This window comes from Callionymus lyra, chromosome 6, assembly GCF_982586985.1.
Source record: "Callionymus lyra chromosome 6, fCalLyr1.hap1.1, whole genome shotgun sequence".
In the NCBI taxonomy this organism is placed as follows: domain Eukaryota; kingdom Metazoa; phylum Chordata; class Actinopteri; order Syngnathiformes; family Callionymidae; genus Callionymus; species Callionymus lyra.
The window spans coordinates 6,929,792-6,947,168 of NC_141823.1; the positions used below are offsets into that span (position 1 = coordinate 6,929,792).

Here is a 17,377-nt window from a genome sequence, read left to right on the forward strand (position 1 = left end):
AGAAGATAATTTCTAATTAAGGTCACTTGGAAAGCAACCCTGGAGCATCACAAATCCAAAAATGTCAGGTGAAGGAATCACTCACTTCAATAAGAGAAAACTCGTGTGGCATCATGTCAAATATATGTCTTAATGTCAAGTGGAAATCAATCAAATAGCTATTCTGACGTAACAATCGTCACCAGATCCAGAAAAGGAAGGCATGATGATACTGCATTTTTACTTATAAAACTGGCAGTGGATTAAATCAAAATGTTATTATGATAATATAATCCGAATTTCTACTATTAGAATTGGAGATTGTCCTGGTAGAATTCCCATTTGTCCTAGGACAGATTGGAATTCTAATATTCAGATCCTAGTTCCGTAGCATAATTCCAATCTGTACTAGTAGGATTCCAGATCCCACTGGATTCCAATCTGTACTTTGACATATATATAGAAACATATATAGAAATAAAAGTGACATACAGTGTGTATCTAGTTTGGGTCAGGCATGAGGTCTGGCGTTTGCATCTACCTTCTCAAATATCGACACCAGTTCAAGAACACGTCTGTTGAGGATGGTGTAAGTTGAAGGAAAAACATGGTCGGCGTAATTTAACTTGACATCGTCCCCACCCCTCCAGGTGGAGACAATCCAATTCTCCGGGTTTTTTTTCAAGACTCAGGGTCAACCGGTGCAACATCTGCGCTCCATAAGAAATGGATCTATAAGTGTCTTCACTGGAAGAAACCTCCAGGCCTTTAGACCGTATATCAGACCGATGAGAGGAGCGCGTTGGATTTGAATGATACTGTTCTGTTTGGAGAACATATACATGGGATTACACTTATATCACCACCATAACACACTAACCCACTTTGATGCTCCGTCTCACAATAACAACAGCTTTATGTGCGGCGGGAACAAAGCCAGAGGAACGACGTTGCATAATACAGATGGTGATACTCATGGGAGCAGAGTATTCACCGAGTCACAGGATGTTTTACGACGATAACGGTGTCACAGAGCTGCTGGAACACATGGACAAGTTAACAGAATGAGAAACAGATAGTGGATCAGTCAGTGAGGGACGGACTGAGCGACAAGATTCAGATGCAGATCGATGTCAGGCTGTCATCAGTTAATGTCGAGACCAAGAGTCTGAGCTAAACATGAAGATACATCGCACTGACCCAGGGCATCACAAAGGTTAGACCAGGGGTTCCCAACTGACTAAGGGGTGTTTATTGGCTAGAACCTGGCGATGCCATACGTATCAGGATACACTGGCAACAGTACAATATATTGTAATATATTGTGACAGTGTAGTGACACTGATGACTCTGATCTGGGAGAATTTACAGACTCTTTACGAAGTCGTAACTGCTTTCATTTTATTTAAAACCCGGAAATGTCCAAACATCAGCTTTAAAAGCTGCTTGAGTCCACTGTATCCACTCGTCCTCAGCCATCGCTGTGGGATTTCATTGTTCCTCTATCTGCAGAGGACTTCTGCCACCTAGTGGCTGAATGTTTAATTGCAACACAACATTTTACAAATTCCTTTAATATTTGCATGTTAATTGTAAATAAATCCATTTAAAAAAAATCGAATTATTTTATTCAAACTTTAATGAATATAAAACATAAAAAAACTTTGATAAAGTGCTGTTCAATAACATATGGTGAAGAAAGATATTTACGTGTATAAATATTTTCTCACACCTCTCGCTGACAGGTCCAACAATTGCTCTTAACTGGACTTCAGCCTCAACTTTTCAACATCATTGGTGCGCTTCCTCGTCGACCCGGTCTTGTCGCGGCAGGTTCATTCAGTTCCCTCTTTCAGGCTTCGCTGGATTCTCACATCAGAACCAAAATAAATCATGTGGACATTTTGCCACCTCGGCAACTTTAGTGTCACGCTTCAATGTTATCAGTCGACTAAACAAGTTTAATCTAGCAACTAATAATTGAGTCGTAGTGCGGCGCCAACTAACTCGAGGGCATCGGATGGAACGCGAGGACGTCAACGCTCAGCCGACTCCAACTCAACGGTGACGCGGTGAAGACGCTCGAGAACATTCTTCTCAGGAGAAGATTTATGATGGGTAGTTTTTCGGGGCTGACCACAAACAACCTAATAATTCCGTGTCAGAATTAGCTACTCTCCACCAGGACTTCGCGAAATAGAAGATGGGATCGGCAAGTCCCATCAATCACCGGCGACAAGCTGGCAGCGTGATGGATGCCGCTGGTGAAACCAGACAGAGAAAAATGCTTTGTATGTCCCAGTTGTCACAGCGACTTTACGCCGCCACATGTCACCACTTTGTGGTCGCGCTGTATTGAAATGTATCGACTGAGAACATAATCAAATCAAATGCTGAGACACACAGACATAGAGAAGTGTATCATGCTTTTCTTAAGTTGTGCATATGGATGAGGTGCGTGGTTCTGATTCTCTTGTTAATGAAATACATGCATTTTTTTTGTGCAAGGTTCCAATTCTTGACGAGGTGGCACCGAGGAATCCGTATAATCTGGTGCTGTGTCTCAAATCGCATACTTCTCTTAGTATACTAGAAGTTAGTATGCATCAGGATAGTGTACGTACTAACTAGTACGCAAATTCTCCACAGATGTATGTCAGTATGTCTTAAATCAAACTCTGCTGCTACGCAATAACTGGAATTGAGGTGACAGCTTCTTCTTCTACTTCTATTTAACTTTTCAACCAGCTGTTTGAACGCTATCGCCGACACCTGCTGGCAGCATGTTTTGCAAGTGTAAGTATATGCATATATATGCTTATATATATGACGTAACTTAAAACAACCATTTAAAACGTCATTAAGATGGCGAACCGTTTAGGATGGTTAGTGTCCATCGAACCATACTCAGTTTTGTGGGCGTTTTAGTACGCCAATTTAGTGTGCATGGCGCACTTAATTTCGCATACTAAGAATTGAGACGGACTTAAGCACTAAAAATACTAACTTTGAGTACGCTAGTATGCGATTTGAGACAGCATGGATCTTGAATCGTGTATTCAAGCAGCTGCTCTCACACATTTTACTCATCTTGTACATAAACATATCTCCTAGTTGATTTATTAGTTCCCTTTTTTCAGTTTATTTCTCTGTAATTGTTCTGACTGGTTGGTTGGCTTTTCTGTGTTTTGTCTGAGGTTTGTTTCTTCTTTTTTCCTCTGCTATGTTCTCCCCAGGTTCAGAGCTGCACACCTGGGTTGGATCTTTATTCCATCCCCCACCATCAAGTCACCTGCTCACCTACATAAAGGCCTCCGTGTCTTCAGTGCTCTCTCCCTGGCTGGAGGTCTGTGTGTCAGAGATCTGTGGTTCTGGTTGTTTGGTGGTGTTCATGGTTTTTGGTAAAGTGGGTTTAAATGATTCCTTGGTTTGCTGTTTGTTCTACTAAGACTTTTTGTCCTAAGTATAAGTTTCAGTCCACATTGTTGTCTATTTTTGCACACATGAGTCAACATCTACACGCCATAGCCAACTTGCTGTCTAGAAACACTATTGCTGTGTCTCAAATCGTATACTTACATACTTGAAGTTAGTATTTTTAGTGCGTAAGTGCGTCTCAATTCTTTGTAAGTGAAATGTAGTGCTCCATACACACTAAATTGTCACTAATACGCCAACAAAACTGAGTATGGTTATCTACCCTAAATGGCCGCCAACTTAGTGAGGTTGTGAACGGAAGTTATGTCATATATATGTATATATATGTGTGTGTGTGTGTGTGTATATATATATATATATATATATATATACATACATACATACACACTTACAGGTGCGTTTTCAGCCAACAGTAGGAGGATGAAACGTCTTCGGTGCTGATACCGGTGTAAATTTCTCACAAATATTTTGTTTCTCATAGTAGTAGAGGAAGAAGAAGCTGTTGCGTCATTTCCTGTTAGTGCGTAGCAGCAGTGTTTGATTTGAGACATACTATCTGTGGAGAATTTGCGTACTAGTTAGTACGTACACTATCCGGATGCATACTAACTTCTAGTATACTAAGAGAAGTTTGCGATTTGAGACGCAGCATCAGTCAGTGGTGTGCACCACCTTCTTTATTTTGAGGGGCTCTTGTGCCTGTTATTGGGGAAGGGTTTTTATTTGAAGTCCTCCATTGCCTGTTTTGCACATTACTGTTGGTTAATAAATCTATTTATCTCCTGCTTTTTGTGTGACTACACCCTCACTCATCCACCACTGCTTTACACTACATCCTGCTAATGAAAGCCAACCGGGGATGTAAAAGTCCTTCTAGGATTGCTTGAACTTTGCAAACCAACACATTTTGTTTTGTGATTAAGAGTGTGTATTGGAAAACTGGTCATACGATGCATATGACTTGACTCTGGTGTTGTAGTATTTACAGACCACATGACTCTTGACAAAGTCGTAACTGCTTTCATTTGTTTCAAACCAAAATATGTCCAAACATCAGCTTTAAACTCCACGGTATCCTCTCGTCCTCAGTTATGGCTGGGATCTCGCGTGGTTTCATTGTTCCTTTAGCTGCCGAAAGACGTAACAACCGCTTCCATCTAGCGGTCATAAGTTTAATTGCAACACAAAAATGAGAAAATGCAGTAATTATTTGCATTTTAACTATATATAAATGTAAAAATATTGTAATTTATAGACTTAAATTTAATAAAACATAAAACTATGACTATGAAATATGATTTCAAAGCCAAAAAGAGTTGTGTAATTTTATTTATGCAGTGCTTTTGAATATCGATATGGTATCTTGGAAAATAATAATAATAAAATACATTTCTCACACCCATATTTTTGATATGTTCTGGTGGATTTCTGTGCCTCTCATACAAAGATGCCAGTCCATCATTTTGATGAAAGTTTGGAATAAAACTGACAGTTTGATCATCAATATCAAGGGTCGTCATGGTGCTCCGTGTAACTGGATTCACTTGCTTTTTAGCCGGGAATAAAAATCTGCACTTTTCATAACAGAGTAAATAATCTTTCATAAACAGACACAATCATGCAAAACAAACCTTTTCTTGCATGTGATTCATGTAAGAGTTGATTACGTCGCTGAATAATCAGCATGAAAGAAACTCCTGCGTAACTAAAAACCAAGAAAAGACATTGTTTGTGGTCTTTTTTTCTCAATGACTCTGGAGAAGAAGTCAAACTAGGTCAGTTCAATTCCCAGTAAAAGTAAAAGCATACAACTTGGACAAAATTACCAGGTGGTGATAATTGCACTGCAAGCCAAAAATAGTTTGCTGAGAGCAGGATGTTGCTGCAGCAGTGGCAGACATCCTGGGCCGCCCCATGTCGCCGGCAGCGCAATAAACTGACCACAGTGTTTCGACATGACGCTCCAGTGAGAGTCCTCAAAGACCAGCACACATGCCACGAGGAGAGGAGGCTTTGATGGATCGCTCGGCATCACCGTTCAAGATCTCAGGATATTTTCAGGACGTGCGGGAACTCTTGTTCTCGCTGGTGTCCGAGGAGGACGTTAAAGCCGTCACTGCTTCAGAGTCAATACATCTATTCATCATTAAACAACAGTAAACAGTTTACTCTATCCTGAACAACTCATAGTTTTACAACCAATCGTGAATTCAAGAATTTGTTGCGGTGTTATAGTTTTTCAAATTACAGTAATTCATCAATTCACAACAAGACAACAACAACTTATCTGGAAAGTGTATTATGCAAGTACATTACAGGTACAAAAACTTATATATATTTGTTCAGGCTTTTCCTGGATTTTCTGGAACTCCTGTTGTGTTATCAGTTTTATCTTGCCCTTTAAAGTATATACTTTATTGAATATTGTTTTGATTGTTTAAGCGCTTTGTGACCCTGGTCTGGAAAAGCGCTATACAAATAAAAATTACTTACTTACTTACATTAAGTAGAGGGGAAGGAATATAAGGATAAAGGACATCATTTTGTCAAATACACAACCATATATATATATAAATAAATAAATTGCTTTTGATTTTATTTCTGTCAAAGAACGGTGTCATTTTATTGGTTTATAAACATGTGTTTAAACATTTCAACTTATATTTATTTGTAAATCTTATCATTTATTAATTTTGTTATTTCAACATTTATTTATTTCCTACATTTCGCTCTTCATTCTATGATTTTTCTTTTATGTATTAAGCAAATATGTTTATTACTATTATTATTGTGTCATTTATCGTCCTTCATAAAGGTAAAGTGACTTGTTTCGAGAGTAACTGTAAATTTACTATATACTGCCATCTGCCGGGAATTTCTAGTAGATAAATAAGTGAGATTTCCTGTAAACATGTGGACTCTGGAGGCGAAAAACGATTTATAAATTCAGTTCTCCAGATACACTAGATTTTTATTTGCCAAGATGTCGTGCTCGTGTCTTGAAGACGTGACTGAAAAACGTCAGCAATACTGTCAATGCTAACAACATGTTAACAAGACTTGAGCAAAAATACTTCTTGTATAACATATTAAATACATAGACTTTAACGAGTCTGGTCTACGAGTCTGATTTAAAAAGAATATGTATCGTTTTAACGAAGTCATTTCTGTCGCTATCGAATAAATCATTTCAATACAGACAATTAAATACGAAAACGTCTAAAAAGGTTGTGTTGTTTTTTTTTAAATATGACAAACACATTTACTAAGGCAGGTAAACAAATTTTATAACTCATATAAAATCAATGAAATCTTGTTTTGCATTGATGAACAAACAAGTGACTTCCGGTAAACGTCATTGACGTGAAACGGAAGAAGGCCTCTGATTGGCCGGCTGACGTTTTAATGCACTAACACGTCATCGTCGGTACGAACTAAGTGTGAAGTAAAGTTAAACTTACATACATTTTACTTCAGAACATTGGTGAGTACTACGCTTTCTAGAGAAGTCTACACACAAAAACACAGATTATAAGAATAAAACGGTAAAAATTAAAAATTAAAACTTTTAAAATTGAAATATTTATAAACAATTGTATAATGAACAGTATTTTTGTTGCAATTAATTTATACTCTTGTTCTATTCATTTAACTTTTTGTCAATGTATTTCCTTTTTCCAAGTTTATTAATATAATATTTTTATTTTTATTCACTTAATTGTTATAATTGAATAATAATTACTTATTTAGTATTTATTCTGAATTTCATTTTTCATATTGTCTATTGTATTGTTTCCTGCCAGCGCTGTAAGGAAATGGAAACGCTGTCCCAACAATATACTTTGTCGATAGATTATTTTCTATTAAATTGATATTTGATTAGAACTTTGTACTTTTAAATAGTCCATGTGGATAAAATATGTCTTGAATTCAACTTTTCTCTCAGCTCCTCCATCTTGTGAGCTGTAGCAGTATTAGTACAATCCTACTTAATCCTTTACAACCACGACTAATGTCAACAATTTAATTCAAATAAATTCAATATATTATCAGTGACAGGAGTGTGATGGGCCCAAATCACAGCTCTACATAGGTAAAGTGAAGTACCAATATAACAAGCAATCACAGCTAGTCATCTACCTAAACCAACATGGATCTTCCTCCCTCAACACACTTATTCAACACATGTTCATCAACCTCTCAACATCTGGCGATGACACCGATGTTCAACTCTTGTCACACTTATTCAACACATGTTCATCAACCTCTCAACATCTGGCGATGACACCGATGTTCAACTCTTGTCACACTTATTCAACACATGTTCATCAACCTCTCAACATCTGGCGATGACAACGATGTTCAACTCTTGTCACACTTATTCAACACATGTTCATCAACCTCTCAACATCTGACGATGACACCGATGTTCAACTCTTGTCACACTTATTCAACACATGTTCATCATCCTCTCAACATCTGACGATGACACCGATGTTCAACTCTTGTCACACTTATTCAACACATGTTCATCATCCTCTCAACATCTGACGATGACACCGATGTTCAACTCTTGTCACACTTATTCAACACATGTTCATCAACCTCAACCTCTCAACATCTGGCGATGACACCGATGTTCAACTCTTGTCACACTTATTCAACACATGTTCATCAACCTCAACCTCTCAACATCTGACGATGACACCGATGTTCAACTCTCACCACAGGTCCGATGCTCACGGCAGAAGAAACATGACGGAGCATCAGAAAAATGAAGTAGAGTTGGACCTCGTCCTCTCCACTCTCAGAGAAATGTTCGGCGACCTTTCACCCGCCTCTGCGACCCCCGTCAACTTGACCTCCCAACCTCAGACCGGCGAACCCGTCACCCTGACGCCACTGGTGGATCACCCCGGGGTCGGCCCCGAGCAGCGCCACGGAGGCGACCCGTCATCGGGGGTCCACGCCGAGCCGTGCTACGGAAGCGTCTCCTCCCGACTGACTCTGGATCAGCCTCATGCGGGGGTTCTGGTGGAGCCGGTGCACGGGTGTGTTCCCGTACATCCCGTGTACTCGTTTCCAACGGCACCCCAGGCTTACGTGTGGTCCGTGCTCCATGACGGCGTCTACGTCTACAACCAGGTGAGTGTGCACACATGTTTATAGAAAGTGTGATTCAGAAGTGTGCGTGTCCTCCAACTCTCTGCTTGTGTCTGCAGAACAACTACATGCCAATAGCAGACGTTCAAAATGATGCCATTATAAACACTAGTTACATTGTGTAAGTACACAACAATACACACACACATCACTTGTTTAAATGAACATCTAATGATGTCTCTTCATCTCAGAGCTCCGTCTTACTCTGGTGCAACCGTGTCACCTCAAGTCAAGTCCAGGTAAGATGGTTTTCATATAAAACTCATTCAATGTGTTAGAATAATAACCCGGAGGAGAACTGTGGAAGTTAGGTTAGGTTAGGTAGAACTTTATTGATCCCTCAGGAGGTCTCATTCGGGTAATTGTTTTTTTTCCCAAATTATCCACAGCAAATACAGCAATTTTTTTCATAAAAAAGAATCAAAATAAAATAAGAACAAGAAGAAAGAAAAATAAAGAGAATAAAGTAAATAAGATAGAAGATTGAACGGGTGAATTTAAATTTTGAAATGTTGAAACATGTTTTATCGATTGTTGTTTATTAAGCATTGGATTTATTTTATAATAATCCACACAGAGTTTTATATTCTTATTACAATATTAAAAAAAACATTTTCTAAATTCAATATTAAATTAATTCTATAATGTGTATGTTGAGAGTTTTATTTTCTGAGTTAAAAAATTCTAATATTTTCAGAATTAAGTATTTAATATTGTAAATCAAAAATTAAAAAAACACTTTCTAAATTCAATTTTTTTTCAATTATTTTAAATTAAAAATAAAAGATTGTATTATTATACATACAATATATTTTTTTCTTTAGGTCAAACGGTTAAAAAATGTAAAAATTCTGAATTTTGAAAATCTACATCTATTTTTTTATGTTTTTTTTTTTTTTTTAAAGAATACAATTATATCATTTCTATTTTGAAAGGTTAAATTGTTTTTTATTAAAAAATATTTCTATAATGTGTATGTTGAGAGTTTAAAAATTCAATTTTTTTTAATAATATTAAGTATTTAATAATCATCTGCGGCCCTCAATATATGGTATTACAGTGTCACCAGGAAAAACAACAACAAAAGACCTACTTGATTCAAATTTCAGCCAGTCATGGTGGCACTATCATAAAAAATAGATATATTTAAAACTATTGAATTAAAAAAAAAGTATTTCATATTCAAATTAGAATCTAAAACTATGTTTAAGAAAAAAAACGAAATCATGGTATTCAATTATAAAAATAAAAAAAACAGTTCAATAAATAAATGCAAGAAAATAAAAAATGTTCAATATATTCTAATGCCACTGATACAACAACTACTGCTGCCTTCAAGAAAGTACTGTGACCCACAGGCAGCAGCAGTCCGGTCAGCAGAAGAGTGGACCGTACATCAGGAGGCCTCCCAACGCCTTCATGATCTTCATGAGGGAGAACAGAGCTAAAATCACCGCCAGTCTCAAACCCAAACACAGCGTGGAAGCCAACAGCATCCTGGGAAAGATGGTAGACATCTTGGATGGTTTAAAAAAAAAAAAGATCTCAAAGATGTTTCAACCTTAAAATGTTTCTGCAGTGGAAGTCCATGACTACGGCGGAGCAGGACAAGTACTACCAGCTGGCGGCCGGGGAGCGCCGACTCCACGCCGAGCAGCACCCGGACTGGTCCAGCAAAGACAACTACGTGAGCCGATGACATCGCGTACGTGACATCACTGGAGAGGCTAACGGTCATTTTGTGTGCAGGGGAAGAAGATGAAGAGGTTCAGGGGCAAAGCTGCTCGACTGGAATAAGAGAAGAGAAAACAACTCTTTTCTACTTTTACCGTCACCGCTGGACTCTCTTTCTCTTCATAGCTCTTGAACATTTTAGGAATAATAAATGTCATATTTAACTTGATGATTTCGTCTTGCATTGATACTAAATGAGACTGTGTACTGGTCTGACGTATGCACAACTGTAGGTCTACTTCACTACACTGAATAAAAACAACCATCAGAATAGTGTACTTTTATTTATCTTTGAATCAAAATTAAATGGGTGTAAATATGATCACTTTGGGAAGTTGCCGGACCACTGAAGATAACTATCAAGTTAAAGCAATCTTGTGATACGATTCGTATCACGGTACAGAGGCAACAATACATTATATAGTGCAATATATAGTGATACTGTAGTAACAACAACAATATATGTAGTATTGTCGAGTACTTGACTCTGGTGTTGTAGTATTTACAGACCACATGACTCTTGACAAAGTCGTAACTACTTTAATTTGTTTTCAAACCAAAATATGTCCAAAAATCAGCTTTAAAAGCTACTGGAGTCACTGTATCCTCTCGTCCTCAGAAGGGCGTAAAGACTGCTGACATTTAGCAGTCAGCAGTTTAGTTTCAACATTTTATTTAAATATAGACCATAAAAATAACTATTAATAAGATTTGATTACCAAAAAATGTCTTTTTTTTTAATCAATGCAGTGCAACAAAGAATTTTTAAGGAAGTCTCATGAAAACAATGTCGCAGTGTATGAGAGGTGGGGAGGAAACCGGAGTACCTAGAGTAAACTGCAGGTTGCCTTGAGGTTAGGGAGTCAGGCTAAGTCAGCATGCGTCAGATTAAAGAAGACTTTCCCATTAAAATATGCTTGGTTGTTTGATAAGATGTTTACAAACACCTCCCTGATGAGATACTTGGGACATGTTGGGTTAGGGTTTATAATAATGTCTGTATTGAAAAGTTGAATTTGTTTTATTGAATAATTGAATTCAATAATTTGTTGAAAGATTGTGTGATGTGTATAATTGAAATTTAAAATTTAATATAATTAAAATGACTGATCTATTAACAGAGTTTGATATTCTAAAAAATACAATAATTAATTTAAACCACATTTCAAAATGTATTTATTCTTTATTTGTAGCCTCACTTGAATTAAGAAAATATATTTTATTAATTAAATATATATTAATATATATATATATTTATATATATATATATATTGAATTAAATAATTATTGAATTAACAAAATATATTTTCTTAATTAAATATATATATATATATATATATATATTTTTTTTTTTAAATTAATAACGTATATTTTCTTAATTCAAGTTAAAAAAAATTGTATTATTTTAAATTCATTATTATTAGGTGGCACTATTATACAAATGTTGAAACTTTATTTAAAAAAATAAAATATATATATATATATATATATATATATATATATATATATACATATATATATATATATATATATACATATATATATATATATATATACATACAATTTGAATTGTAATAATATTTATTAATTTATTTTAAAAAACGTTTCAGTTTTTAATAAAGTTTCAACATTTGTATAAGAGTACCACCTAATAATGCTGAATTTAAAATAATACAATTTTTTTTATTTCCTTCAGCGAGACGACGTAACTTCCTGTGCATCCTTTAAATTAAAACCCTTTCTTTGAAAAACAACAGTAGACGTCCAAAGATGGGCATATTCTTGAAGATTCCGGCAAATTCTGCTTTATTTCTTTAATGTCCTTTAATCCTGCTGCCTTTGTTGTGTTGTCGCTGCAGCCAAATGAAAAAAGGTGTCGCTAAAGTGACCGTTGACTTCACAGGCGCTGGTCAACTATTCAAGAGCAAAGAGACGTGGAGGGAAGCTTTTGAATATGGTAAGAACTCTTCTAGTAGACTAGTTTTTCATGTCTCCGTCCGTCACATTTCTTCAAACACCCAAGACTTGACTTCCTATTTTAAAAAAACAACCTAACAACCGTTCTTGTGTTCAACTGTGATCGTGAACTTTCATGAGTGACCCATGACCCGGATCATGGATTACAAATGGTAATCTCTTAACTCAATTATTCAAATTAATTAATTGTTTTTGCACAGAAACACAGGTCAGTTGAGATGGCTCACGTGTCAGGTGGTCTCCTGGACACCTTGATCGTGAGGTGCTCAACTGAGAGGAGTTTCACGGCCAGAGAGGGAAACTTGTGCATCAGCTGCCGTCCATTATTCTTGACTTTGATGCTACAACTTGCCTTTCTTTCATTCAGTTTTCATGGTATATGACCCCTGCCCTACCTACTCCATTTTTTTTTTACCAGGAAGAAGTGAAAATATTTTCTGTTCTATTGATCATTGTCGTCTGAAAGATGTTTTGTTCTTTAAATGTTATTTTCTCTGAAGTGACATAAGGATGTGACATTTGACTCGACTTGGGTTCAAACTTATCACAAGACTCTTTATCTACCAGGATCAGAGGAGGACGTGGAGTTCAGGATGGGAAACTGCAGGAAGGGATATGGATTTGGGAACGATCCTCTCCACACTGCAGGGAATGTCTGGAGAGAGTTCCTCCGGTTCTGCGGCACTTCAGCCGGTGCAAGTCAAACAAGAACAAAACCCGATTCCGATCACAACTCCGGGCACGAGCGCCGGAGAGTTCATCACTCTGGAAGTGAACATGGAGCCGCCGAGAGAAGAGTCGTACGAGTACTTCCCGCCTAAAGCCTGCGTGGAACAGCCAAAGATGCCGCCTGACAACATGTTCTACCCGGCGGGCGCCGATGCCTACCTGTCGCAAGTCTACATGCCGTTGTACCCGACAGGGCCGCCCGTTTATCTCCAGGTACGCCCACAACATCTACTTTAGGTTTCCTAACATTTTGAATCCTGCTCGCTTCTCTTCCTCCCATGATACTTTTACAAATAATACTATTTTAATTTGAGCATTTCATATGCTAAGAATAATGGCGCTAACTACTTTAGCTGAACTTAAGGTAATTGAATTCTGTTTTAATGATTCTCTTCAACTTCAGAAGTTAAGGAATTTAGGGAAAACGTTCTAATAAGAACAGTATGTTATTGGACATCAATTAATTCAACAATTGAGGAAAGTTGTTATCAGTTGATACACAAAGTAATAGATAAGAGAGTAGGACGTCCATGTTTTCTTCAAACAATGCTCAGCGAAAAAATACTTCCTCATGTGACTAATAGTCAGAAAAAACATCAAACTCTTCTTGTCAGTACAATGTCATAACCATTGATGCAAAAGTGTTATTATCAAGAAAACCATCAAGTATTTAGGTTTACTCTGTTTCTACTTTTTTATATAAATTCAAACAAATGTAAGTAAGTAAGTAAGTAATTCTTATTTGTATAGCGCTTTTCAGCGCTTAAACAATCAAAACAATATTCAATAAAGTACATACCTTTAGTTATACCAGCAATTAGATTGAACAAGAAATATTGATATTTAAGTGAATAATGTATCCTTATCAGCACTTGAATAGATCGACAAGCATCAGTTTACTTCCTCCAATGCCTATGTCAACCATTATAAAGGTTATAAAATAAAGTTTTAATAAGAATAAACAATTAAAGTTATATTGATCCATCTACCATTATTGCAATATGTATTTTAATGTACTATTATTTAAAACTCTTTCCCACACTCATCATATCTGACTACAACCAGTAGCAATGCCGCCTCTACTACTCTACTTCTACATGTTACAACCACTAGTTCTAGTAGTATAACTACAAGTACTTCAACTGGCATGTTTACCGTAATTACAGTTTATATTCAATAAAAATCTTCAAGTATTACCACTAAGAATACAGCTTTTACTGGTATTCATACTTGGACATCAGTTCTCAGATTCCTGACAGTAAAACGAGATACTCTCTGACCACCACCAGTACTGCTCAAACTTAGGTAGGTAGGTAGGTAGAACTTTATTGATCCCTCAGGAGGTCTCGTTTGGGAAATTGTTTTTTTCCAATAGCCACAGCAAATACAGCAATTTTGCATAAAAAATAAATCAAAATAAAATAAGAACAAAGAGAAATAAAGAGAAAGAACAACATGATACAATCTAAGTCTAAAGACAAAGGATACAAAGACAAACAAAGAACAGAACATCATGATACTTTTACTTTTACTCCACTCCTGCCCCGGACTCAGAATTGTACAATTTAAGGTAAGGTAAGGTAAGGTAAGGTAAAACTTTATTGTTTTATTTACTAAATTGTTTTCCAGTAGCCAGCAATTTTTTTTAGCCAGCAATTTTTTTTTAATAGCCCGAGGAATAAATGTGTCCTTGAGTCTATTTGTTTTGCACCTGGGGAGGAGCATTCGTGCTGCATCTGCTTCTCTGCTCACTGATGACAGTGTTGAGAGGATGATGTCATCATCCATGATGGACAGTAGTTTGTTCAGTGATCTCCTCTCAACAACTGTCACCAGTGAGTCCAGCTTCAACCACAGAACCAGCCTTTCTGATCAGTCTGTCCAACCTGTTGACACTCTTGGACACATTCCCACCCCAACACACCACAGCATAGAACAGGACACTAGCCACCACAGACTGGTAGAACATGCAGAGGAGCTTCCTGCAGATGTTAAAAGATGTTAAGATGTAAGATGTTACTCCTACTACTAAATCACTGATCAACAATGACAACCTTACTATCATCATCAAGACTCTATACGGCACCTACATCAGCACAACTTTGATCACTTCAAAATTAAACTGAAAATCATTAACTGTCCTTTCTGACTTTTTTTTTTACAGGGTGACTACCAACCAGCCATTGACGTCAACCGTGTAAATCCTCCAGCTATGACGTAGGTTATCAATATTTACCTTCACGTTTCAATGGAGTATATTTCATTTTTATTTTTTTTATTTTGCAGGACGCGTCACTATGCAGCCTCGGCATCTGAAAGCTCATCTTATTTACCAAAGACCCCAACACCAACAAGGTGGAAAACGAAGATTGACATTGACATCGGGGAGCCATAACATAATGACCACATACCAGTATGTGTACTCACATGCAGTTGAAGGTTCTGGCTCTTGTGAATGGAGAAACAGATTCAGCTGAAACAAGACAACAAGCATTTAGTTAATGACTGCAACTTATAATATTACCATTATATTATGACTTACTTACACTTTAGATTACTCATAGATATAGTAGAACCTAGGGCTAAATCTTTCGATATCAGAACTGTTAACGATACCTTCACTTTGATACCGGTTCCTGAACGTTTTCAATACAGTTTTAACCTAAAAATTGACATTACACATCTAGAGTTTAATTTCAGAGTTTTTTTTTCTTCAAGTTTTGATCACACGTAAGAAAATAAAACGCTGAAGATACAGTTTTCATACCACAGAGGAACCAGGGTGTGATACCCAGCAGTAGTATCATTTTTAATTAACGCTGGATCGGAGCTATTGTTCGGTTTTTGCACATCTGTATTTTCAATTGAGCCATTTGTACCAGCTGACTAGATATCACTTTGGATTCTACTCACGGCTTGGCGAAAAATAAATAGGTGGCCATAACCTTAAGGTTTACCACGGGGGAAATGGCTACCCTATTTGTATGTGTTGCCGTCAAATGAAATAGTTGTTTAACCTAAGATACATCTTAAAATTCATGATTCTACAATCTTGCGTCACAGACGACACTACGGTCAGCAGAGGGAGAGCTCTTACGTCAGGAGACCACCGAACGCGTTTATGATCTTCATGAGGGAAAACAGAGCCAAGATCACCAACACACTGAAGCCCAAACACAGTGTGGAAGCCAACACTATCCTGGGGAGGATGGTAAGAGAGTACTGTTGTGGGTTTTCATGAAGATAGAGCTTTTGACACAACTTTTGCTCCACAGTGGAAGTCGATGTCCGCGGAAGAGCAGGCGAAATATTACGAACTCGCTGCGGTTGAGCGCAGACGCCACGCTGAAGAGCACCCGGACTGGTCCAGCAAAGACAACTATGTCAGTCAAACTTATATGAGACAGAGACCATTCCCACTGATGAAAGTCCTAATGATGTATTTCTTTTGTTTAGGGCCAAAAGAGGAAGCGGCAGAGGGCCAAAGCCATATAGACAATCACGCCGTGGAAGAAAGACTGACTCATCAAACCAAGACCTGCATACGTTTCACCAGAACTTTAATGGTCAACAACATAATGTTACCTTTGTGAAGTATCAATCTTGATTGTTGTATGTCACTTGTCCAAGTTGTGGTTTTTAATAAATAATGGATTTGTTTCTTCAAATTTAATATTAATATTGCCTTCATCTATTTTCCTCCACTTAAGACGTTCTGGTTGAGGCAGCAGCTAAAGAAAATACTTTGCATAACAAATAATACAATAATAACAAGATCAATAAAGATCTATCTATCTATCTATCTATCTATCTATCTATCTATCTATCTATCTATCTATCTATCTATCTATCTATCTATCTATCTATCTTTCTATCTTTCTATCTATCTATCTATCTATCTCTCTAAACCAGGGGTTCTCACACTTTTTCGGTTTGCTAGCACTGAATGAGGTGAATGGACTGATAATCAGTCATGATGGAAGGATGTGTGGAAATGCCGACTTACATAAATAACTAGAGTCAAATAGTGCAGTCAGTAAGAAGGATATCTTACTCCTGCTTACTTTGCTTACTCCTCATTAGAAAATACTTTTCATCAACAAAGACTTCAGACAGGTTCATCCCTTTCCATGCCTCCATTTCAATATGTCGATCATATTTAAATGAAGCACAAGACTTAAATTCCTCTTTTCTGTGATCATGAAAAAAACAAAAACAAACTAACAGTTTATATTTGTTAATTTTAAACATGTCTGACATGAATCACACTATTGTAAATGAGTTCAGATGTGCTCTGGTGTAAATGTTTATATTTTACATACACGCTTATTAACAAGAATACTGCATTTACAGAGCC

The 17,377-nt window shown here is 36.9% G+C and overlaps 2 protein-coding genes across 2 annotated transcripts; both read left to right on the forward strand.

The window, feature by feature from the left end:
* The first annotated feature begins 7,779 nt into the window (after window positions 1-7,779).
* LOC148076271 (transcription factor 7-like 1-D) lies at window positions 7,780-10,588 on the forward strand. Its single transcript, XM_087793309.1, has 6 exons — window positions 7,780-8,562; window positions 8,640-8,701; window positions 8,772-8,819; window positions 9,939-10,089; window positions 10,160-10,267; window positions 10,330-10,588. Exons 1-6 carry the CDS (start codon window positions 8,011-8,013, stop codon window positions 10,375-10,377), a joined length of 969 nt encoding a protein of 322 aa, XP_087649435.1. The 5' UTR covers window positions 7,780-8,010; the 3' UTR covers window positions 10,378-10,588.
* A 1,594-nt stretch (window positions 10,589-12,182) lies between these two features.
* LOC148076272 (transcription factor 7-like 2) lies at window positions 12,183-16,699 on the forward strand. Its single transcript, XM_087793310.1, has 7 exons — window positions 12,183-12,271; window positions 12,859-13,233; window positions 15,185-15,237; window positions 15,307-15,375; window positions 16,084-16,231; window positions 16,296-16,403; window positions 16,477-16,699. Exons 1-7 carry the CDS (start codon window positions 12,269-12,271, stop codon window positions 16,513-16,515), a joined length of 795 nt encoding a protein of 264 aa, XP_087649436.1. The 5' UTR covers window positions 12,183-12,268; the 3' UTR covers window positions 16,516-16,699.
* The last annotated feature ends 678 nt before the right edge of the window (window positions 16,700-17,377 follow it).

Excerpts from the sequence above, each read along its gene's own strand:
- LOC148076271 (XM_087793309.1), top strand. The coding sequence starts at position 8,011 with ATGTTCATCAACCTCAACCTCTCAACATCTGGCGATGACACCGATGTT. Across the intron at positions 8,820-9,938 it reads TCACCTCAAGTCAAGTCCAG|GCAGCAGCAGTCCGGTCAGC; the intron begins GTAAGATGGTTT and ends TGTGACCCACAG. Across the intron at positions 10,268-10,329 it reads GGTCCAGCAAAGACAACTAC|GGGAAGAAGATGAAGAGGTT; the intron begins GTGAGCCGATGA and ends TTTTGTGTGCAG.
- LOC148076272 (XM_087793310.1), top strand. Across the intron at positions 13,234-15,184 it reads GGCCGCCCGTTTATCTCCAG|GGTGACTACCAACCAGCCAT; the intron begins GTACGCCCACAA and ends TTTTTTTTACAG. Across the intron at positions 15,376-16,083 it reads AAGACCCCAACACCAACAAG|ACGACACTACGGTCAGCAGA; the intron begins GTGGAAAACGAA and ends CTTGCGTCACAG.